Source organism: Anguilla rostrata, chromosome 14 (assembly GCF_018555375.3).
Source record: "Anguilla rostrata isolate EN2019 chromosome 14, ASM1855537v3, whole genome shotgun sequence".
NCBI classification, from domain to species: Eukaryota; Metazoa; Chordata; class Actinopteri; order Anguilliformes; family Anguillidae; genus Anguilla; species Anguilla rostrata.
The window spans coordinates 11,686,601-11,712,204 of NC_057946.1; the positions used below are offsets into that span (position 1 = coordinate 11,686,601).

Here is a 25,604-nt window from a genome sequence, read left to right on the forward strand (position 1 = left end):
TGTTACTCAAGACCTGCCGGGTTTTCCACACCTGCCACTCCCTGTACCTGGGAATCCGGTGCGCAGTCTGGCCAATCAGCAGCACTAACGGTTCGGTTAATTACCCGGGAGAAAAGAAAACCAGGGCCGGAATCCGGATGCCATATTTCAGTATCTCTGACATAGCTATTTTGCTGACACGTGTGTGTGAAGGCTGGGGGGGGGGGTTAAAAAATGACTACCTGGAACCAGCGTCCGAAAACACAGATCAGGTGGAGTCGTGCACTCGTGAGAATTTTCCCAGATGGCCCCTGACATTGGAAACGAAGCGTCAGCAGCGCGTCTGGGCTGGCAGGGTGACCCACCGTCGCGAGCGCCATATGCCCCGGACGAGTTGCGTAACGCACCCTCCAACCGCGCGGCGAAAAGCACGGCGACAGATTGGAATAAAACACCAATTAATTCTGGTTTACCGCACGGTGACGCAGAAAATTGATTCCCCCCGAGATGTACAGTAAAGGTGCGGTCACATGCGGGTTCTAAAAATAGTGGTGCGGAAGCGTGTAAGCAGTGTTCAGAAGCCCGGAGGAGGCAGGTCACCAAGGTGACAGACCCCAGAAATCTGTCCGGCTAGTTCACAAACCGGCGCAGACAGGGCTCAGTCCCAATCTACACATGCAACTCTGAGAGATTTTACAGGGTCTGTGGAAAAAATCAACAAATACATATAAATGAAAACAGAATACGACTGTAACGCCAATGGATTCAGATTAACAGGTCTAACACAGCAACTGTCATTGCTTTCACCCGCGATTGACTGTAGAAGAGGTGCACAAGAGGCACAGTGCTTCTCTTTCATATATACACCCACGGACAATAAAATTAAAGTGAAACAGAGCATGATAAAAACAAAGACTCTCCCCGAGCAGTCGTCCTATCGGAGCCTCCTCCTTCCTCTCAGGTGTGAGCGTGCTCTTTTCTGGGGACTCCTCCTCTGTGAGTGGATGAACGCGCTGTCTGGTCTCATCGATTACGCCCCTGATCAAAGGAGCGGAGCCTCCGGACGGTTTGTGCAGCCCGTCGCCCGCCCCCCTGGCGCGGAACAGGCCCCCGCCATTCTGAAACGTGCCCCGGCAGCCCGCTTACATCTTCATCAAGTGGATACTCAGCTGAATCTCCCAACTGCGTGAATGAGGGAAGGAGCGGAGACCGGTAAAACCAGGCAAACGCTTCTGAAGGCCAACACTAGCAGGCCGCAGAACCAAAGGAAAATAATAATATGCAGCAACTTTATTTCATTTAGTGACTGCAGAGGCATTTGTGCCGTGCCACTTGTCACATACGCCAAAAGGTGCTGGAGCTCCTTTGCTCGTAATTAGTGATTTTTAAAGTGAGAAGAACGTTCTTGGAGCAGATAGAATAGTTAAAAAATGTAGCCAGACTGGAAGTATAACACGCAACAGCTTATTTAGGAGAGCAAGCAGGGGCTCTCTTACGGGAATGTAGCTGGAATGCGATAAGGAGGTGTTGAGAATGTGGTGAGAATGTGAGATAAATTACTTCTGAATGTCGTTTGTTTTAAATTATCGTGCTTAGAATGGAAATTACAAGGCGAGCGAAAGCAATTAGAACGTAGGTGCATTGTTACTAGAATGCTGATTGGAATGCCATTACGATCAGAGCAGAGGTCACTGGAATGAATGAGCGTGGTCCAGTGAAGGCAGTGCTGGTGGCGAGGAGGGTGTAATCATTATTGTGCCCTGACCCTGCTCAGTTCCAAAGAATAAGATCAGGGTGGGAGCACACAGGGCTAAGAGAATAAGGGCACATATCAGTTTGGTATAGATTTAATCTCAAACAGAAATATAAGTCTTCTTTGATTCACTAATTCTGACGGGAAAGCTATAGACTTTGATCCCTGGTTTTGACAAGACAGACTCCTTAGTTTAATATACTGATGATTACACATGCATGCACTGAAACATGTTATTACTGTGAAAACTCTCCTTGTTGGTTTTTTTTTTACCAGCACTTCCATTTCACTGGCAGAGACTACGGTGCTGGGAACAGGACACCTTCACTGCCTTCAACTTGCGCTTTTGTCCTGAGTATCCTGAAGCCCTACAGTCATGTGGGATGCCCTCATTGTCCTCCTGCACGGACAGCCATTGTGCTCAACATGCCCGGCTCGTTGTACTTTAATGTTAACATAATGAGATAATCAACCTGAATTAATGATGACGACGGTGACCTCACGCCGAAAGTTCTGCGGCACCATTGTGCCAGGACTCCTCAAGTTCCCGCTTTAGTAAGCAGGTGACAGCCAATCAGAGATGACTCTAATAGAAGTCAACAAAGCTCAACAATGGACAGACCCATAACAAGCACGGATAAATTATCTGCCAGGTGAACATACACTCGCACACCATTGGGACAAACACACTTCCACATTTTTTTTTTTACTCCACATTATTTGACTCTGTACTCCACAATTTTAATATTTGCAATAAAACGATGCACATGAGGATAAAGCACAGATTATCAGCTTTTATCAAAGGATACTTTAACACATTTTGGTTTCACCTTGTTGAAATCACAGCATATTTTATACATACTCTCCCCCTCCCCCACCCCCCACTTCAAGGCACCATAACGTAAGGGACAGATGGCTTCACAGGTGTTTCTAATTAGTCAGGTGAGTTCAATTGCTTAATTAGTGCAGGTATTAGAAAGAGAGCTTTCAGGTATAAAAGAGCTTTTTCCAGGCAAACAAAAGCAATATAGTTTGCATAAATTTTATGTTTTTAGCAGCTGCACAAAACGTTTATATGGAAAGCCCACGGTGGAAAAACCTGGAAAAACATTTCTCATCACGGTTATTTCTGACCTGTTGACAAGGCAAAAATTGCCGTGTCAACATGGTATTACTGCTCACGTCAACACACTTGAAAGAACCTCAGACAAATAGCAATGCAGGAATTGTGTGCAAATTAGCATATTCCATCAAGCCTTATGCCACCGTTGTGTCATTTCTGGAGCGTGTTCGTACAGCCTGCTACATTCACGAGATCTGCCCTTTAATGCCAGCTACGTTCGGCTTTCCATACATCTTAATCACCTCAACTCATCAGCATTAACAATAACGGTGATGAGACATGCAGTATTTTAAAGATGTTCTGTTATAGCTCGCATCAAATTCAAAACATTGGTTCTAGCATACCAGGCAGTCAAGGGATCAGCCCCAGCATACCTTCAAAAGATATTCAAACCCTACATGCCAGCCAGATCCCTCCGTTCTGCTACCTCAGGACGCCTAGCACCTCCCCCTCTTCGCACCTGCACTTCCAGAACACGTCTCCTCTCTGTTCTGGCCCCACGATGGTGGAATGACCTCCCTGTGGAGGTCAGAACAGCTGAGACTGTGACCCATTTCAAACGACGACTGAAGACCCACCTCTTCAGGCTGCACCTCTCCCCATCCCTTCCCCCCCTGTAAATGACTAAACTTAGGGTTGTAACTAGGCAGCTGTTTAATAGGTGACTTAGTTGATGCGCCAGTCTTAACGACTACTTGTATTTTTATTTATTTTTATTTTTCCATAGATTGCGTTGTTGCCGTTCTCGTTGTTAGTGTTAATCAGTTTAACCACCAGGGTCCAGGTTGAACTATGCGGTTGTTCCCTGTACTTGGACCGGTACTTCTCTCTAGGGGTTTCGTCATACTTGTTCCTGGTTATGGTTATACACTTTGTTGTACGTCGCTCTGGATAAGAGCGTCTGCCAAATGCCTGTAATGTAATGTAATGTAATGTTCTGGCACCGTTGCCTTTCCATAGGTCTGGGTCGACACAGAGCTGATGTCAAGTCATTACGGGTCACAACCAGCAGGAAGCCCTTAACCATGCATAACTCCCACAGAAGCACTGATTACACACACCGTGATTTGAGCACCACAGCAGGTGCAAGAGCGAGACTGAGAATGCGGTAGTTTGAGTAGCAAACGGGCTCAAGGATATCGCTACACTGCTTAAGTGTACCCCAGACAAGCTCAGTCCACAACGTGTCAAGACTGCGCGGAAACACACTGGGGGTAGCTTGCTTGTGTGTGTGTGCGTGTGTGTGTGTGTGTGTGTGTGTGCGCGTGCGCGTGCGTGTGCGTGTGCGTGTGTGTGCGTGTGTGCGTGTGTGCGTGTGTGTGTGTGTGCGTGTGTGCGCGTGTGTGCGTGTGAGGCGCAGAACTTGCTGCCTTACTTTCACTGTGCTAATCTCTTCCTCAGCAGATTGACTGAATCCACTCAGCAGCCATGTGAATTACAGCTCAGCAGGCTGGTAAGTATTAGCGTGCTCATTAAATCCTTTCAGGCAAATGTTTATGCTGCCATTTACAATAAATAAATAAATAACACAGAATGGCCCACATTCTACTTAACAGTAAATTTCGCTTAAGCTATAAAGTCTTCAAATCTTGATCAAATGAGTTGTCACGGTTCACATACGAATGTAAGCATTTAGCTTTTTTTTAAGGTCATTCTGAAGAACCAAACGGCACAGACATCCAAGAGTTCCGAACATAAAATGTATTTCTGTGCAGAAACGACCATAGAAAAGTGTGGTGGACTGGGCGCGTTAACACAAAAATGCAACAGGCACATCGCCAGCACAAGTGCATGCATATGCATGTCAGTGTAAACCTGACAGAGCCAGAGAGGCATTACAATGTGGGGACAGGCAGCACTGCACAGCACGGTCCTTTTGTTCAGAGGCAAGCAATGCCACTCTGAAGCTCTGGCTGCTGCCTGCATTTCCACTCTTCCTCCCTGCTTTGGATGCCTCAGAAACTCCAGCACTGTTCAGGCTTAAAGGACTACACCGAACCACGTACAGGGCAGAGTGACAAAAACACACCCCCAAAGGGCTGCGGTGTTGATCACAGTCCGTGTGTGTGTGTGTGCGTGTGTGTGCGCGCCTGTATGTGTGTGTGTCAGTATGTGTGTTTGTGTGTATATGCGTACGTGTTTATGCGTGTGTGTGTGTGTGTGTGTGTGTGTGTGTGTGTGTGTGTGTGTGTGAGGTCTGATTGGCACGCTCTGCACAGCGGTACAGCATCTGTTTTAAAAGGAGGCCGCCGCAGCCAAAGCCGCGGAGCGCAAAGCTCCAAATGTCACGTCCAAACACGGCCGGAGCCCGACACCGGGGCTGAGCACCGCTTACCGCTCCCGTTCCCGGAAAAGGGGGCCGGGGGGGGGGGTCCAAGCATCTGCATTGCAAACATAACATACGCCGGACGTGTGGGGGGGGGGGATTTGTGGTGCTAAATATACGGGTAAATCAATCACGGCCTGACAGCTGCACGCGCAGTTCCACAGCGTGAGGGGAACAGAAAGACCCGCGCTCGCGTAGCCGCCCGCTCACGGCGACAGAAGAAACGGGCCTCGTCCTGCTCCGAGGAATCCTTCGCTCAAATTCCCGACATCGGACACGTTTCCAGCGTGATTTAGAGTTCGCCCCGCAGAACCGTCCTTTATCGAAACCCCGCCCGTTTCCTTCTGACGTCAAACCGGGGGGGCCTGGGAGCGGGGGGCACCGGCGCCGCCGCCGCGCTTCCGTTTAAAGCCGGCTGTTAACCTTCCACCTGCACCTGCCGTCTTTCCTGTGATTAATTAAAATGCTCTTCACTTACAGCTAATTGTGAACACGAGCACGGGATCTTGCGGAAGGACTGGCGCTGTCGCGGCGACGAGATTCCAACTGCAGGGAAGAGTCGTTACACGCTGGATGAAGTCATAACCTCCCTCTTAATTGCCCCTTGAGACAGGGCAGTATGAGGCTGCTTTCCACTAGCGTGACCTTTCACCTACACTGCCATGTTCTCTGTTATAACTACAGCACAAGTGACACACACTCCGCTGTCCAATCCAGCCATCCCGTCCAATCAGTGTTGTGCCGCAAACCCTATTAGCGGCACAGGCATCGTTTCCTCCATCACAGACTCCTCAGAATGGTGCTTAAATAAGGGTCTAAGCAGGATTTTCATATGAAACCGTCCCTATGTTGTTATATAAAAATGCTCTTTAAATTTACAGTATTAAGTACAAAGTACAAATAAGTTTATCATGGAAGTACAGCGCTTTCACATCTTAATTTTCATTGGAATGTAGTTTGTTAAAGGAACCCGATGCAAATGTGCTACAATCACAGAGAGTTCAGTTCTCAAAGTGTACAAGGTATCTTTAGTGGAGAAAGTCATCATCTAAGCACCGAACATATCCATCAGTGGTTCTAATATACCCACGTTAAAGAAATATATATTGAGCCTTTGAGTCAAGTGAGAACGCCTGTTATTCTGCAGCCTATCCTCCACCCTGGCTCAGCTCCACGGCGCGTCCAACGAGAACACAACGCGTTTCACAATCGGAGGTTATGCCAGAGATGACATCACGGAGGGGATGTCGTGGGGATACGGGTCGGTCGAGTCTCGCCCCACTTCGCTGTGGAGCTGATGGAACTGCGCTGAACGTTCATCACCAGCTCCACGCGAGCACAGGTACAGCCAGCGAGCTGGCAGGGAGCCAGAAAGGAGTTTAATGGCGGGGGGGCGGTCGGCCTCGGCCTTCATCAGGCAGCAATTTAAGGATGCCTGCAGCCTTCGTTAAGGAACAGGTCTCGTGTGTTTTTCGCCGAAAGGGAATGAGGGAGAACACATCCAGGGTGGACAGGGGGAAGGGGGGAAGGGGGAGGAGAGAGATGAAAAAAGGGAGGGAGGGAGAACACATCCAGGGTGGACAGGGGGATGGGGGGAAGGGGGAGGAGAGAGATGAAAAAGAAGATCTGGTCCCGGCCGGGCCCCTGACGCGGCCCGAAATCAATAAGCGCATTATCGCTACGCTAACTTCCCACACCGCGCTCCTGCAGACTCAAGCGAGCGCCACGTCGCCCTGGTAACGAAGCTTCCTCTGTGCGTGTGCGCGAGGGAACTGCGCCGACCGCGCCGAAGACGCAGAGCGCTCTCCTTCCTTCCCCCGCCGCGCCGAAGACGCAGAGCGCTCTCCTTCCTTCCCCCGCCGCGCCGAAGACGCAGAGCGCTCTCCTTCCTTCCCCCGCACGCGCGCCGCGTGTCCTTCTGCCGCCGCCTTCAGCCGGCCTCGGTGACGTCATCAGAACGGCCGGGAGACAAGGAAGCGCCGTGACCTTTCGAGCGCTCTGCTGAGGGGGCAGGCCGGCGGGGAAAGGTCAGACGGAAAGTTAAAGATCATTTTTATGTCGTCCAACCGGCCTGCGTGTAAATGAGCAGGAACAATGTGAGGCTTTATGACGAGTGCAAAAACATGCAAATGATGTGACATCACCACGGACGAGAAAATCTGCATTGTGGGAAATTAGCATACCAAATGTATGCATGCAAGCTAATTTAAAGGAAGAATAAGACCTAAGACCTAATGTTCAGCTATAAAGCAATGGCTTCAATCTTTCTCAATGCGCGTGGGTAATCAGTCTTCCTATTCACAACTGCTGACTCTCCTTCCCATGAATAGCCACTATTCCTCATGTCACAGCAGACATTGACCTGGCTGGCTTGTGGATGAATAAGAGTGGCTTCAGCCACCTGAATAAGCATAGTGGGTGTTGTGGTAAAGACCACAGATTCCATTTTGTAAGACCCCTAATATGGATCTAATATAAATATGGTCATACCCATTTTAGGTTTTTACAAAAAAAAAACCCTGAATAATACGGAGATCGTCCAGCAACAGCATGATTTAACGTCAATAAAATGTGCAATTAATCTGAGAAGCATAAGCTCCTAGTTCCTGATGCTGTATTACTGGATCATGGCTCTCCCAATCCAATTTTCTAAGGCAGCCATAAACACAGCACTCGGGCTGAAGCGGCTCAGTTTTCAGAGAACGCAGCCACATAAACAGTTAAACATTTACTGCCGCTCCCCGGACACTTGTTAAAATTCCCATCGGACGCTCCGCACGGCTGTTAAATAAGTCGGATCAAAATAGAAAATGTCCGAGCGGGGGTCTGATTACCGGGACGCCGCCCTCGCCGCCGGCCTCGCCGCTCTCCGGCGTCAAAAGGTCAGTCTGGAGCCGCCGGCATTGTCCACGGGAATAAACGGCTCGGACTGAACTCCCCCCCCCCCCCCAACCACCAACCACCAAGGGAGGAACACGCACAAAAAAAACAACAAAAAAAAACACAAAAATCTGAAAGAATGAAACCCCAACACCGGAGCGAAGCTGGTCACTTAAACCCTTAAATCCATAGGTACGCTCGCTGTGCAGGTTTGGGTCCAGCGCCAAGGCTCAGAACGGTTCCCCAGGCCTACCTTTTAATCACCCCCCCATGCTCAACCAGGGCATTCTCCATCCACAACTGTGAAGGGGTGGTGGTGGGGGGGGGGGGCATTTCACTCGGCTGAACCCAGGAGACGTGAAGCTTATTAAATGCTAACGCTGCGATCGAGTTGCGTTCCTTAGTTTCGTTTCTTTCGGTTTTTTTGTGGTTTGGCTCTGGAAGGAAGGCCCTTCATCTCCTTTCTCTCGGTCCCACAAATGATTTTTAAAAAAAGAGCAGTTAGCAGCAGGGGCAGAGAGAACGACATTAATCCCACCGCCAACCCCGGTGTTCCATTCCACGCCCACGCCCACGCCCACGCCCACGCCCACGCCCACGCCCACGCGAGGCCGTCCACTGGGCACGCGGCGCCCATCGGCGCGGAATACCAACCAGCCGACGCGTCGCCGTGCGGGGCGCACCTCTGCACATCGGCGCGGCGCGGCAGAGGCCTGCCGAACGCAAACAAGCCGCCGCTCGCCGGCCGCCTGCCCAGCACCCGTCAGGCCTTAAGGAGCTTAAACAGAGACGGTGAGGAGACGAAGCAGGGCGTGCATTGTTTTCCTTTCCCTTTTATGTTCTGTTTTTTAAATGAGGATGGATCAATTCATCAAGTGCTCATTACTCCAGCCGCTTATTTCATTTGCGTTCGCAGGAAGAGCACACCGCTCCGTTTTGGTGAATCATGTTGTCGCAATGAAAGACCGGGACCGCTCAGTGATTAAGCACTGAGGGTCGGCCCTTCAGGTGCCTGCAGTAATAGGTTTTAAAGTAAGGACATTACTCAAACGCTAAACTCACATAAACCGGCGCAAGGTTAGCTCTCCTCGTGCCAAGAGGTGCAACGCTTCGTCTGCTTGGGCTGTAAACCACCTGCAAAACGAGAACGCATAATGGAACAAAGCAAATTTCCCCATCGCTGGCCATCCCAGTAGTAAAGTGAATGAAGGCGACGTGTAGCTGGCAAAGCTGTCACTTTTAAAACAGGGGTCTGTGTGAACAGGGAGGGTGTCACCCAAGACATGAATATTATTATAACCGCCTTTCCACAAAGCACGGTCATTTCACAGTCTTAAAAAATATCTGAGTGACAGGAACATGCGGAAGACTAACAGCGGGGCAGAGCCAAAAAGAAATGTATCACCACCCACCCGAAATCTCAGCAGAGCCAGCACACACATGGCAACATGGGCACAACGTGTTACTCGGCCCCAAGGTGCGATTCATACACCAAGCCCGGAATGCGTGTTCACAATGTAACATTTCTACTGTAAGTCTAGGCTGCTCTGACAGCAAGGCCCCTCGTTGACGTTGCTAGGATACCGTGCAACGTATTTAACAGGTAGCACAACACTCTGGAGTACACCAACCCGCAGGGATAGGGTCTCGCCCATTGTCAACCGTACTGTATTTTCATAATAACAACAGCATAGAAATAAAATAATAATAATGATTTTTTTTTTTTTTAAACTCTGAACCTGAATGCCCTTTTGATTGGCAGCCGGTAAGACTAACCGCGGTTGCGTGTCCAGGTTAAACGCAGGCTTGACCGCGGCCCTTCGGGAAACCGACACGGGCTGAGGAACGCCAGACACGCGCTCTGAATCCATGTCCAGCTTCGCAGGGCGTAACCGGATCGGGGGTCCGTCTGCTGTTGGCTGTTCCCGGCTGGCACCGCGTTGGAACAGCCAACGAGCGCAGGGGCGGGTCCACAGTGAGAGCACAGCGCCCGCCACGGAACCAAGCAAACCGGAACGGCTTCCACAGGCAGCAGGGCGCATTCTAAACATGTTTTATGTGAAGCAAAAGGGCTGTCATGCTAAATGGATTCATTTTCTAATTTTCAATTGTGCAAGGCGTAGGGTGTTTTTAAAAAAATGTTTTTTCCATTTGCCTGGATAAAGGGTATTCCGGTAATAATCAGGGAGCTATGAACTGGGTTCCTCTTTTAAAAAAATGTTTGGCTTCAGCTTAGAATACAGTCTTAAACCAGGATTAAACATCAGATGTATTAGAACATCTTGAAATTACATAAAGGCGAAGTGATGCGTTTCAAAGATTATTGGCTCTTCAGAAAACACGATTTTATGTACCGGCATTTATCAATGCAAATTATGACAGTTGATTTCCCTATATCATTACTTTTATTTATTTGTGTTTTTTAATGATTTCGCCCGCAATTCTCCCAATTTGGAATTCCCAGTGGTTTTACACAGATGCAAGTTGGAAGAAAGCGCTTTATATGCAGCTCAAAAGGTGGACTTGCAGATGCCCAACTGACAAGCTGGGATTGCTGGTGCTGAATGGAATCCTCCCGTCCCTTAGCAAATCTCATTTTAAACTCTCCACCAAAAAAACATAATAATTAGTCAGGGAGTCTGCAGGCATCCTCAAGTTAAATTTTATACTTTTTAAGACCTTTTTAATGTCACATCAAATGGAATTTAAAAACAAATTTGCAGTAAAGACATACCCAACGCAAAATGCCCTTCGAAATAACTGTCAAATCAAAGCAGAAAAAATAATTCTGCTGATTTTTCTTAATACATAAAATTGATCTATGTGCACTTAATTAATCCTGAAACAAGATATTCTCTGCTATAAAATCGCTACTAGTTGAGAGATGTAAACAGGAAGTCACCGAGCTGACAAATTTCACCAGAAACGTGTCAACATTTCACCACGCACAGAGCTTCAGTGGGTACGGTCCGCACACCATTTTCACATTTAGCTTGCAACGACATTCCTCTCAAGTCAGCCAGCCCCTGACTGACGGCCTTAAAACTTTTACAATGGGCAGGTGACGAATTCGACCCTCACCCTGTAAAAAAACTACAGCTATGTTTAACTTGATTGCGCCTCAGGCTCGCGACCAACACAACCGTGCCCTTTGGAAAAAACGATTGCTAGTCAAGGATATCAGCACTCGCTTGAGTCATTTAGAATACCAGCAAGACGCAACCACCGCGAGCGGCATACATATGCTTGGCTCATAAATGACAGTATGTAACTAGATCAGTCCTTGAAATGGGATCTGCAATACATCAGCATCATAGACACTGTTCAATATTTCAGGAGGGTCACATATTTTCCATACATATCTTGGTGCTTTCTTTTTCTTTTTTTTGGCAAAACAACAGACGCCGTGACCCGGTGACAGCGAAGCGTGACCCGTCTTTCCACGCGACGGACCTGGACGCCTATCGGTTTCAGCGTCGCCCCTTAAGCCTTTGTTCCAGCGACTTAAGAGCCATCAGCAGGGAGGAGAGGAGAGGAGGGGAAAGGGGGTGGACATGAATGAGCACGCCACTCTGGAGTAAAACTCAGCCCCTGCGTTGGGATTTGAATGAGAATTTTAACTGCAATATCCGAGGCCCCGTTCATTCTGTGACTCATGAGTGGTTTTCAAAGGGCTGTGTATTCTGAGAGGATACACCAGTGCCTTTATCGGTCCAGCTTTAACTCAGGCTGCTCTGCAGTCAAACAGAAAGCTCCGAGAATCATCTGTTGTGGGGGTGTGTGGGGAAGTTCAAGCAATAACATAAAACTATTTGCTAATGATTATGAGTATGTTTTTGACAATATCACCGAGAGATAACACTTCAGAAATAAAAGAAAAAATCTGAAATTACACTACTTAGTGTTGTATCGTCTTCATCGTGATAGCTGAGGGCATCATAAAATGACTGCCACTTTTTAAACCAACCAGATCATACACGTCTGGTCGCATCAGAAGCAGGCAGAAAACTGGGAGGTGCTCCAGCATAGCATCTTCTTTCATTTCTGAGACAATTATGGGCTCTTGTGTCAAAACTAAGATGTTATGAACAAAGAGGAGGAAAAAAAGCATATTCAAATACTCCACAGTAAACCACGCTGCTTAAGAACTACTTGAGTAATTTGAGTGCAACAACTGAAATGTAACAAACTGCACACAAGAGGACAATCAGGGATTCCAGTGTTTTCATTATTAGACACCACACTGCATAATGAAAACACAAGAGGCTTTCAATATCGATAAACAATCAACAGATTAGCTGCTTGTATTACTAGCACACAGCAACATACTGAGGGAGAGAGAGTGAAAGAGAAAGAGAGAGGGAGAGATGGAGAAGAGGCAGGGGGGGGAGGAGGGAAGAGAGAGGGTGTGAGGAAGGTAAGTTCAACAAAAGAGCAGGGTGGATCACAAACCAGACAAAATGAGTAGACCACAGATTATCCCACAGGAAATAAACAGGGAAAAATCTCCTGAATGAATGAAAGAAAGGAACTGTAGAGAACGAATGGTGAGAAACAGCAGGAAACAGAAAGCAATCCCAGCCAGAATGAACAGAAACACACCCAATAACATCCACCGTACAGTGTACAATATTACAGTAGTACAGTATTACAAAACAGTGCTTTAGCACATGTAAGGCCCTTGCCAAATGACCCAAAATGGGAGGTTTTTTCCTGTGTGAATCAGGATGAGACTTCCAAATTACAGCCTCAAAACTGAGGCACTGGTCATTTTTGTGGTTGTTTTATATTTGCTAAGTTAGCTTACATACTTCCACCCCCCACCCCCCCTCCAATAAATGATAAAGTCCCTAATTCCTGGTTTGGGCATGGAATTCCTAAATAGGCAGGTTCTACCCAGGCTATCTTGCAAAGGGGTCTTGAAACAGTAATCATAAAACACACCAGTAACTACAAAAACTTATGATGCCAGCACAGTACAAATGATGTGCTTGAATTGAACTTTATTGTATTTAATAGACTGATTTGCGGATGGACTACATTTTAAATGCGGTCATTGTTTTTGATAATTTCACTGGCAAGCTACGTAACTTTCGAATGTACATAACTTGTGGCCTTAATGCAGCTAACCAGCTAACCTGCTAACCTGTCACGGAGACGCAGCTGTCGATACGCAGCTAAGCTTCCACTTGCATACGTATGAACGAGCCTAGCAGTGTGCACCTAAAAACCACGCTATCCAGTCAACACCACAGTCTGTTTCTATCTGCTGCAGCAAGGGTTCGAAATTCAAACGGTAACCCCGACAGTCAGGCTGCGGCTAGCACCGAAAGTAGTGGAAATTCAGGTCGCTGAGACTCTGTGCTGGCTGTGTCGTTTGTTGGTGTAAGTCATCTAGCAAAGGTCACCAGTGCGTTGTCACAGAGAATCAGTGGGCAATGGCAGGGTACAGCCGCAGGGTACAGCCGCAGGGTACAGCCGCAGGCTCCCGCTCTTGCGTTCGTTAATCTGTTTAAGTGACGCTAGTGGTGGGCGGCTGCCAGTTGGCCTGGGAAACTGGATGGCCAACATACAACCAACACTGAGCGCACTCCGTCTCCAGCACGGGGTCCGTCAAACGGGGGGGGGGACAAAGGTCGTTCGGCTGCGCTAAACCTCCAAGATCTCAGCAGATAACTCTCATGTGATCCCAATGCGATCCACAGCTATTCCTTACAAGCTTACCCATCATCCTTTTCACAAATATACCCGACAAACCGGTAGCTCACGAGTCACCAGGGGCTACAGTTAATGAGCTTGCCCGGAGTCCCGCATTAACGCTGCACTTACTCCGTCTTTGTCTCTAATTAATTCATCTGAAGACCCGGGCCAGGTCGTTCCTCCAACGGGCCCACCTTCGGGACCAACAATTAAAGGGATCACTTCGCAGAACGAGGGCGGCTCTTAATCCACTGAAGATGAGAGTGACGGAACGGGCCAGAACGACGCGGGGCTGGGAAGTTAGGCAATTACCAGCAGGCACAGAGGAGGCAGAGATGGTGGCTGCTGGATAAAGTGCCTCGGATAAGAGCACCAAGCCCAGCCCATCTAGCCAGGCGAGCGTGGGTAAAAAGGCAGGCCTATGGGAGCAGGGACAAACAGAACGGCACTGACCGTGTACCTGACAGGCTGAAACACAGGGGCCACACAGGGACGAGTCAGACGTGTGACCGCTCTTCTGTTTTTTTTGATTGGGGGTTTTGAACTTGAGAGGTACAAGAGTTATAGCTGGCGGTGGTATTTTGGGTTGCCGGACTTGGCATTGGCTGGAAGGGGGGTGTGGGGAGGGTCTGATGTCAGACGTGATGGAACACCTGCAGGGTGACAGGTGCTGCTGCAGGAGGGTGAAATCACCTTGAGCCCCGTCACCTTGACGCCACTTACCAGACTCTCTCTGGACGTTTACGCTGTCAGTGGACGTCTGAGTGGAGTCTATAAGTGGAGTCCGCTCCTTGCTCAAGCACGTATGCACTACTGAGAGGGGCTTCATATGATTCACACTCTACAATGAGTTGCGTAACCATTAGCAAAATGGAAATAACAAGAATGCCGACTGAAAATGAAGACTTTTCCTCCCACATATCTGCAGAGACTGCGCCTTCCTTTTCCACCAAAATATTCCGAAGCTTCACCGTCAGTGATTAAGTTGGTGAGAGTGAGAAATATGCGAATACTAAGTTGTTACTATCAGTAATTCTCTCTCTGACATGCCACACATCGTGTCACAGGACGGAAAGCAGTTTGGGCTGGTTTAACTTCAGTGGGGGGGTCGGCGACGGTGATTCTGTCGTGATTTCGGCACGCTGCTCCAGGACGTTTGTCACCAATCTTCAGGAGCCGCAGCAGCTGTCAGCTACCAGGCGCTCAAAAGGACAAAGTCATCTATCAATATAATCCGACGAAAGCTCGGAGTTTCTCTGCAAAATGGCACATGACGCCTGGCCCCAGGACTTAACATCATCATAGTGCATGATGTGGTGTGATATTTGTGCATCGTATTTAGAGACATTTTCAACAAACAAGTGACATTTATCGGCAGAAATCCCAAGACGCAATTTTTTTCCCCGAGAACAATAAACAGACGACTACTACTACTAATAATAATAATAATAATAATAATAATAATAACAATAATAATAGCCTAGCATGCAGGTTATGTGCACACTACACAGTAATGCCCAGAGAAGATGCAGAAATCAAGCTTGGCTCTGAACGCGGCCCCAGTGCCTCCCCCACAGCCACTTCAGCCCATAAAATAAAGCGACCTTTGCAGCGGCGGTCTGGGGCCCACGTTTCCGTAGGGGATTTTGAGGCCGGTGGGCGCCATCGGGAGTCTCACACGGGCGGAAAGAGCGGCTCAGCAGCCCCCGCAGAGCTGGCGCCGCAGCCGAAAGCGGGCGAGCGGCGGGCGCGGCGAACGCGTCTCCTCCGCCGGGGAGCGTCGTCATGCCCGCCATTTGGTCACGACGCATGCCAGCCGGCGCCGGTGCCAAGCTCTTGTCGACTGTGAGAATCTGCGGCGGGCGCGAGGTGTGTTCATTTTATTAGACAGGCAGCGGGGCGGGGGGGGGGGGCTGTTTCATTACCGACTGCTTTTTTGCTCAGGCGGAAAAGAGGACGCCCCGGTGGAGCTCCAACGCCGGACATCCACCGGCGACTCCGAGCGGAGACCAAGGCCAGGCTGCCGACCGCCATTTTGTCAGAGAGCACGCACGGCACCTTCCCATGTTAATCAATCGCTCTTAAAGAACCAAACAGGCTGCCTACAGGTGCTGTGGATCACTCAAAACAACATGAAGGGTTCAGGCTCCATATAAAACACATCTATTACGCGTTTCAGGGCTTCATATTGTCATAAGTAATTCTGACAGGACGTTTTTTATCAAACAAGAGCATAATACAGTTGTATGCCATCAACTGTCCTGGGCCTACCAATCAGAAGTAAGTTCACTGCCAGAAATTGCATTTTTTATTTGGTTGGATTTTTTAATCATGAAAAATCTGCATTTGTGATGGTGTGATGGCGCACCCTCAAAGCATTGTGTTCCCACTGTCTGCTATTTCACCGATGCCACACATAAATAGCATGGGCCTTCAAAAGCACTGGGAAGGCCTGGACCAGCTCACTCCAGCACATTGGAGGTGCGGCATTACCCCGAGCCCCACGTCTTCATTACCGCGACTCGGACGGCGTGCCGCCCGCCACCCGCCACTGAAAGTCTGCTGCCAGAATATCAGCGGCGTGCCGTAACCGACACCGCCGCGCTTTCACAGTCCGCCGTCCCCATTCCGACGGGCTCCCGAGAGGCCGGAGCACTGGGCTCCAATGGCCAGATCCCAGCTAGCGCTAATTAACACCAGGGCAGAAGCACTTTTGTCCTCCGGTTGTAAGTCACAGAGAATATCGGGTGCGCTGATATCAGGTTGATGCGGGCTGAATGGCGGAGAGACGCAAACCCGCGCGGCTTAAGGGATCGGATTGTCTTGCGAGCGCGGCGCGGACTGAAAACAGTCTTGTGTTACCTGGACCAGCAGAAGTCTCCCCTTTCACACGGCGGGGGCTTAGGCCCCCCCCCCCCTCCCTGGGTCATGCCCCTCTGCGCCGGAGCGCCCCCTGACATACGCCCGTCGCGCTCAGACGTGAACTCTGATGGCTCGGAGAGGCGAGCTCGGGGCCCGATTAGGGGCGGAGGGGAGCGCCAGCGCTTACCTTCAGAAGGTCCCGGGGGAAATCTTGTCCTTCGTTCAGCCCGTCCAGGTTATTGATGAATTCCTGGCACGTCATCTTCTTTCCAATATTCTACAGGGAGCGAGAGGCATTCGTTACTCCGTTAATGCGAACAAGCGGCAGTGAATCACGCCCGCCTCCTAAGGCGCGGCCTCACCCCCATCACCGTGACCACGTCTCAACCGGCGGGGACAGGTGGGGGGAGAGAGAGACCTTTACGGCAATTCCGTTTAATGCAGAGGGTATAGTACAGTACAGTTAGCGCACTCAATATTATTCCCCAGTCCTTCCCATCCGACAATACGCACTGATTTACCATTAATGAATTCACTAGATGCCGAGCACTAAATGCACATTAACAGTCCAAATTGATTCTTGCATAACAATTTTGTCAGATCCGTACAATCTGTCCAAAATTCAATTATATACCGAATTCACGGGTAAGCAAAATCGGCCATTAGCATCTTATATATGTCACTTGGCTCCAACTGCTGACCAATTTATCAACAGTACACTGGTTACTGGTATCTAAACAGCAAATAAGGTGCCAGATTGATCAGAATATACTTAAGAGGTGTGAGGATTCTATCTGAATGCAAATGCAAAGGATCAACAGGAAGCAGATTGATCCATTGCAGCGATGTTTGATTATATGAATACTTAGCGGATAATGAAGCTGACAGATTGCGTTTAGAGATCACTCTGTCATCATTACATAAGTTCATATGGTGCATATCCATACATCATCATTTTTCTCTCTGTTCGGTAGAGCTCCTAGCCATTACTTCATTTTCTGCCAGCACACTAAACTCACATGAGAATCATTAAGCGTGTTCAGTGTGGGTGTGAAGTTCAGCATCATCCGTTATTCTTTAAAATGAATCCGATAGTCAGGCTGGGAACACAAAACATACTAGACTCCATACTTCTCGGTGCAGCAAAAAGTCAATGCTTGTTCTACATGTTTCTGCTAACCCAGAAAACAAAAATACCTCCAGCCACTACTGAAGATTCTATGGTTTCACAAGAACATAACTGTATTAAAATTCTATGGTTTTAACTGTATTAAAATGAGGCAAAAAATTGTACGCTATATTAAATTGCAACCGGAGGCGTTTCTTAACAGCACAACAGAGATAACTCCAAAAAATATTCTTAGAATTACCTTTGAACGCCTTACTATTGTTCACTCATTTGGGGAAATTTGCTGGCAGTAGTCAAAAAAAAAAAAAAAAAGACAAACAGCCAGACCCCAGCAGATACACTGGCAGCTCTTGCCACAATGTTCATTTCTCTGCTGAACCTAATCACTGGTGGCATGGTGTAAATCGAATAAACCTGAACACCAGCTCCTAATCAAAGACCCCAGGCTGGAATTCCTTATGGGCCAGTACAGATGAGGGCCCTCCCACGCCCTGCCACAGAGGGCCTTGTCATTCAGGTAAAGCAGCAGGTCAAGTGTCCTATCGTTTAAGCACACGCTGCTGCTGGACCTCCTCAGGCGCAATCATAAAAAAATAATAACATTCAACATTTAGCACCCTCAACACAACATTACAAATGCACTGCTACAGATACTGACGATTTAACAGGGGAGAAAAAAAAATCCCCTTTAAAATATGGGGATCATCAACGAGCACTTTTTAAACCCGATTCGTAGCGTCAGCGACTGAGGACTGAACAAACGGTTTTGCCGAAGAAACCGAAATCATGAGCAGACGGTGTTTGTTCCAGTGACTTTACTGTTCCTGCCAACGGCAGCCGAGCAAGTAGGTGGGCAGCACTGACAAATGTTCAGACTGGCAGTGGATTTCAACATGCAACACAAAACCCATCTTCAGCTCCATAACAATCAAAGAAGGAAGAGGCATTATAAAACCTACAGCGTGCACGCATCGTGAAAGCGTCTACACAGTTCATTACTTCTCATCATTGCTTCATTTTTTTTTTGGCAGTTTAAATAAATGCTACTGCTTTAGTTTGCATTATTTGCTATCCGGTTCCAGGTGGAAGGATTCTAAATGGGCAAAGCTGTGCACATGAGCTCGCCTCCTTTCTGAAAAGGAATGGGATGGTTTCAGTACCTCAGATACACAGATAATCAAAGTCACTACCTTAACACAGTGAATAGTTCTGGTTTTCAGATTAGGTGTAAGGAGGAGTCGTAAACATCCTGGTTCTGCGGAATGACAGGAGATGCTTAGGATGCAATCTGTGCTCTACTTACACGCAGAGAAACTTGGCAAAATGTGGGACGAGCAGCTTTTTTTCCCCCCAAAAAAAACCTGCGGATGCTTATGAGTGCTCGAGCGTCCTCTTGCTGTGCAGCGCGCCAGAGCACACGTGAGCCGGCCTGAGCGGTCAGGCGTCAGTCCGTCCTCAAACAGCTCAACGTGCGGGCGCATTTTCAGCAAACAGGGCAAGACAAGGGTGGGGCGCAACCGTGGCGTAGCAGGGCTGCGATTGGGGGTCTGTTATACTGAAAAGCCAGGGGCGGGGGGGGAGGGGGGAGGGGGGAGGGGGGATGGAGTTTCAAAAGCCCCATGCTGTGAGCCCATGCTGAGCCATCACCATCTGAGTACAAACTGGAGCCTTGAATCAAAGAGGAACATGCCTTTTCCAAAAGATGAAAAAGCCAAAACTGCCTTTGGTGTACGCAGGGTCCACAAATTGAATGAATATCTTCCAGGACTTCTGAATGACATTTTGAGAATAAATATGTGATTTTCAAGGATTTATTTCCTTAAGAGTATTTATTTACCTTAAGAGACAGGGACACTTTGAGCTAGAGTGCACTCCTGCAAGGTAGAAATACATTCTTCTAAATTAAATTACATCACTATTCAATGACCAATGACTTTTGGTAGTGGAATTACTATACAAATGACTGAGCTAGCCAATTTATTAGCATTAGTAGTATAGTGACATTGGAAGACTTGATAGTATGCGACACCAAGCTAGTGAGTGAGGAGGAAAGACTGATGCATGTTGTTGCTAAACCTTTTGTTTTTTTAAATAAAGCAATTTTCCCCTCACTTTAATGGCAGGGGGCTATTTGAGACATTCCTCGACTTTTCCAGAACATTCCAGGATGAACTTATTTTCAAGGACAACAGGAACCCTGATTACAGTATGTTGGTTTTCCCTGATGACGCATTTTAGCACCAGACCGAGTGAAGGCTCGGAGCTCAAGGCATGTGCCTGCTCTTTGAGATGAGAAAGTAACAGTGTTAACAAACAGAAAGCCCCAAAAGGAAGCCCAACTTACCACCTAGTGAGTAAAACGGGTGCAAGCAGGTGGTCCGGGAGGAGGGGGGGGGGGGGGGGGGTGAGGGAAGAGCGGAGGAGGGAGGGGGGGGGGGGGGGAGGAGAAAAGAAACATTGAAAAAAAGGAAAACAGCGAAGAGTGAGTCAACAGTATGCATGCAACTTTCAACGCATGCCTTCCATTGCATTCCAAACAGAAAGAGAACGCGCGACCATGCATTTCCCCCTGACAGTGGCACAGACCAAATCCTTCCCAGCAGCCCATATACAAGGGGTGTGGATGCACTGTGACTGCTTGGCTCTCCCCTTGTAAGCCAACAGACTCTTTTTTTTGAAAACCTCCTCAGTGCCTGTGCAATCAGAGCTGAGCTCTAAGTGCTCCTGCATAGAGCAGCAGTTATCTTGTGCTATGCAGGCAACATCTATGGACCTTCATTAAAGGCCACACCCCTGCCACATTCAGCCAATTAAAAAGCACCAACCCTAGCTGGGAATTATATTAGCTGTTCGTCGTGAAGGACGCTGAAAATTAAAACTGCACATGAAAAATTCTGAAGTGTCAAAGGGAGAAAAATAAATAAAAAAAACAAGCTTTTGTTGTCATCATTTAGGAGGTATATGTTGAACTTGAAAATTAATTATTTAATTGCTTGGAAGTGCATCCGGGTGATTAGAATAATTGCTGTCATTATCGCAGTCATTATTATTTTACTGGAGTGCCTGGTTTTGAAAGCACCCGAATGTAACCTGTTACCCAAGATTCTCCCCCCTCCCCCAAACCAAATGTAAACAGTCTAAAAGCTAGAAAGTAAGGTGCCTAATCAGAAGCACATAACAGGAACCATCCGAACATGTGTTCAGGAAAGATTTTTAAAAATAAATCTCAGAATAACCAAGCAAATGTCATGGCTTCTGGAAAAAGGTTTAATTGCAAATAATTGTCTTCTTTCTCTTGTATCTTCATATTCATTATCTCTGAAAACCAGATTACTTCTTGGTGGAAACACATTCTCTTAACAAATCTGTTGGTCATTTTATAAATAATTTCAATGCAGTCTTATGGCTTGAAAGTGATATCTATGAAGCACAACAAATCAATTTCCATCAACATCTAATGCATTCTATTCTAACACACCACAAATGAATGTAGCCATTCTTCTATAGAAGAGTGTTACAAATAAAGTGCATTCATTACGGGAAGGAAGTAGAAAATAAGGGGCTATAAAATATCACCACCTAGTGGTGGGGGACTTAATAGCACTTAAGAAAGCTGGCGATAACACACTTTTTAAAGCAGTCCTTGAGTAATGGTGTAAGAAAAAGAGCCACACACACGTTGATCAGGAGAGATGTAGATATTTAAGAAGTGGATGTGAGACTGTGAAGAAGTACTTACATGGCCATGAAGATCAGTGTTCAATAGCATCAGAGCACAGGTAAGGCAATGAACTCCATCTACGCAACAAGAATGAATCAGTGGTGAGGGGAAGAGCAGCTAGGCGTCACATCTGTTAAAAATACTCTAGTGTTCGTCATACATTTCAGTTCAGATAAGACCCATGTAATCAGGTCCCTGCATTAAAGACATAAACATGTTCACTATGTTCACACTTCCAATGCAGTACAAGGTTCATGTTAAATGCATTTTTTAAAGATTATTTTTATATTATGAGACGAAGGAGCTCTAGAGATACACAAGTGCCTATACATTGATACAAACATCTATCTCTGCACAGGGCCAAAGTGTAACATCACTTCCATGGCAACACTCTTAGCAACCAGAAGACAGTTTTAGCTTTCACCCATTTGCTGGTCAGACGGACTTGTTGTTACTAAGACTGTTGCTATGGAGAAGACATGACACCACAGTGGTGGACTAAGGAAGCCTGAATTAGAGAAAATTAACAGGTTTCATTTTTCAAACTAATATCCACATTTTTTCCCTAACATGTCATCTTTTCATTTTATTTAAAGAGGATCCAATGACTGAGTTTTAATTTGCAGCCTCCAAAGTACCATATTGCTTTGAATAATCACATCATTATTCATTCAAGGGCGCTGTTTATCAATGAACTGTCTAACCATGGAGTTTATTATAGGCAGACGGTTACTTCAAGGGCAACCGTTATTTGAAGCATTATGGTATGCCCACAAACGGTCTCCAATATCCTTTCTTGCCCTTGCCACTCCGGGTTTCAAAGTTTAAAGACATAAAATTCTTGGCTCAGGGGCTGAAACGCCGGGATAAAGCGTCGGTTAAATATTCCAGCATTTGTCTTCTGAAAAAGCTGGAGTGTGGGTGAGAAAAATGAAGTGTGGAAGGGAAGCTGAGCAGCCAAGTTCGTACTGCGATACCCAGACACCTTCCTACAGTACTATCAATCCCCCAGAATGCAGCTAAGGTGCTAAAAGTGCACATCTAACTGCACTAGTGCACTCACTGACAACGTTAAGGTGACAGACAACACGCCGGTCCTCATTCAGACAGCTAAATAAATGAGATGGCATAGACTGACACATCCGCTACGCATACAAAAAAACACATGTAACAGGTCTTGGACTTTAAACACTGCGTGCTATCTGTAGCAGTAGCACATTTAACTGATAAAAAACACTACACTGCTGGTGCAGTGAACACACAACACATGGTGGACAACGGTAATGAATGCAATACCTTGTGAGGAGATTGTGGTGGGGTTACACTGATAGTACCTATTGGAGTAGTGGATCAAAACCCGCTCTCTCTCCTGGGTTTCGCCCATTAGTGCAAAAGCTTTCAAGAAGCATCTGGAAGGGGGGAGAGAGAAATGATGAATATTAATGGAGAGAATCTGAATGTGCAGTCACATACTGTCAGAGAGGACACGTTCTTAATTCATTTATGAATTCAAGGGATGGCAATGGCACGCAGCGACATCAAAGAGGAAGCGCGGGCAGCAGCGGCGTGAGAAAAACAGGAGCGCACGCACGCGTGCACACGCCCACACGCCCGCCCCCGCACAGGGCGAACACAAGCGCACGCGCGAGCAGAGCAGAGACCCACGCGCACGCGAAGCGCACGCAGAGGGCCCGCACACCCGCAGACGCGTGCGGAGCCCCACCGCGGAAGCGGTTTCCCGGACGACGACAGAACGCTTGGCCCGCGGCCAGAGTGCCGGCTCTCTCTCTCCCCCGGCCCACAGAGGGCGGGGGCGTCATTAACCCCCCCCGAATGTGAGGCGGGTCAACAGGTTCTCCGCTCATCTTCACGCCATCACGCCCGAAAGATGATGCCGCGCTCTGTGCAGAGGTCGCAACGCACATTTCAATTACATCACCTTTTTTTTCTTTTTTAAAGACTGTTTTGTTCAGTTGCTTCCAGATAATTTGTGCCCTACACTCCCACGCACCGCATCGCTGTTTCTCCCCTCTCTCGCTCCGTTTCTCTCTCTCTCTTTCTCTTGTTCGCTCCCTCTCAGGGTCCTCTTCGCTTCCAACGACCTCACGGAAATCAACAAAAACACGCGCGTGAAACAAGTGTGCCCTTGCTGCGGGAGAGCTGTACTCTCCCAAAATGAATGCCGTAAGCCTGGCTGCCACTGGCCACGGTCAGCGAGTTGCGTGCGCAGAGTGAGGTGTCTGTTTGGCGTGTTTTCCTTCGCAAGCTGCACGCACACCTGACCCTGGACCACCCCCCCAACAGCGCATGAGTCTCTGCCGCCCCTCAGCCTGCCCCTCCAGCCGCTGCTAAGGCCACAGGCCAGACTCCGTATGTGTTCACCCGCCTTGAAATCTAACAGAACATAATTGGCAGAAACGGAAAATCCTCCTCCAACTAGCACTGGTCATTCTTCCAATTTCTTTTTGACCAAATTGTTTGTTTTTGGAGGCCAAGGGGAACTAAAGAACCCTGGCTTGTCATTCCATAACATCACAACAACCATTACATTCCTCTACACCCTCTGGCTCTGCTCAATATCATGTTCAATAATAAATCTATCCGAAGGACTGTCACCTAAACAAAGATAATCCTGGAGGCAAGATAAATGCGACAAATACCCCAAACATGTTCAGGGGCGGCTGCTTCTGGGCAGGTGCCAATCACCAAACACAGCAGAACTTCAGAGTTACGGACTGACCGGTCAAATGAACACAGTATGACCCCGGAATAAGCATGAGAAATTCTGCCTTTTCTAGCTCCATTTTATATACATACGCACAGTCTCATTCTCATCCTTACCGCTGATGCAAAAAAGTGAGTAATACACAGAACCTAGTTACGCAAGTGCATTGATAAAGAAAAAGAGGAAACCCACCCGCAAGTTGGATCTATATAAAACTAGAAATAAAGGAAATGAGCAATAAAAGCCTTTCCCATGTCAACAGCTTTCAGATGCATACGCTGCATTATTTTTGACATTTCCTCAGAGATGTAATTTGAATAAAAATTGGGAGTATGTTCACTTCACTTTTACAAACATTTCAGAGTTCCAAATGACTCCCATTCCCAAAGGGTTCACATCTCTACGGAGCTGCTGTGTGGTACTTCCTGATAATAAGGGGATCACTGTGTGAACATACTTTACCACTAACAGGCTAGGTATGTGGTCCAGGATCCCATTATGGACTACCTAACAGAGACTAGTGTACAGTCACGCAGTATAACGGTTATGCTGGTTACAGTGCACACTGAGTAGCTAAAATAGGCAGAACTGTACCTGAGAGATTGGTCCAATGTCATCCCTGTAAATTCAAAGAAGGTGAGGTACTCTTCGGCAACCATCTTGCTGAACTCGTTGCTGCGGGAAGACAAGACGACCGCATTTAGATCTCAGCACAGGGACAACCCCATCAGCCAGGGTGTCACCCAACTGAGCAATTATTACCACACAAAACAGAAAAGCCACACGTATCTATGCAGGGGTCAAAGATCAGTGAATGTGTGTATGTGCTTAAAGCCTGTGAGAACACTTCACATATTACAGTCATGCACAATGAAACAGGCCATGACTTTTCATTCATTGTAGGTTTGAGAGGGAAACGGGGGGGAAAAAAACATGGTTTATATAAACACCCACGCATACACTCTCACAACTCTCCATTCCAAATCAACAAATGACGCGCAGGAGGAAGAGGGGCTGCAGACTGTTGGACGCCCCGGTCCAAGACCGCAGCTTGTCAGGAGCGGGGGGTGGGGTGGGGTGGGTGGTGGGTGGGTGGGGGGGACTTTGTGACACACACCGATAAGCAGGTTGCTCCGACCACACAATGGGCTCCCATCATGCCCTCATCTGGGAGACTAACGGGGCCTCACCCCGAGGAGGATCCTCATCGCACCCAGGAGCAGAAGCAGAAGGGAGGAAGGGGCTACGCAGACAGCGGCCTGCCCTTCGCGCTCGCGGACGCGCCGCTGGTGTGAAGTAAACTGCGAGAGCGTAACAATCGCGGTGACAAACCGTGCTAACGTGATCCTGTAACGGATCTCACAGCTGCCAGAGTATGACTCGCACGGCGCTCTCTCCGACAATAG

The 25,604-nt window shown here is 47.9% G+C and overlaps 1 protein-coding gene across 4 annotated transcripts in view; it reads right to left on the reverse strand.

Moving 5' to 3' along the window:
* The window catches only part of psd3l (pleckstrin and Sec7 domain containing 3, like), a 151,326-nt gene that overhangs the window by 48,524 nt on the left and 77,198 nt on the right, over positions 1–25,604 (reverse strand). For 3 of the 4 annotated variants that reach the window (XM_064308527.1, XM_064308528.1, XM_064308529.1), the window contains 4 exons: positions 24,793–24,873; positions 22,770–22,882; positions 21,490–21,550; positions 16,811–16,901 (listed from right to left, as the gene is read on the reverse strand). In XM_064308527.1, coding sequence (XP_064164597.1) covers positions 16,811–16,901; positions 21,490–21,550; positions 22,770–22,882; positions 24,793–24,873 — 346 coding nt within the window. The remainder of the gene's footprint in view (positions 1–16,810; positions 16,902–21,489; positions 21,551–22,769; positions 22,883–24,792; positions 24,874–25,604) is intronic. The other variant, XM_064308526.1, reaches the window with a different exon arrangement.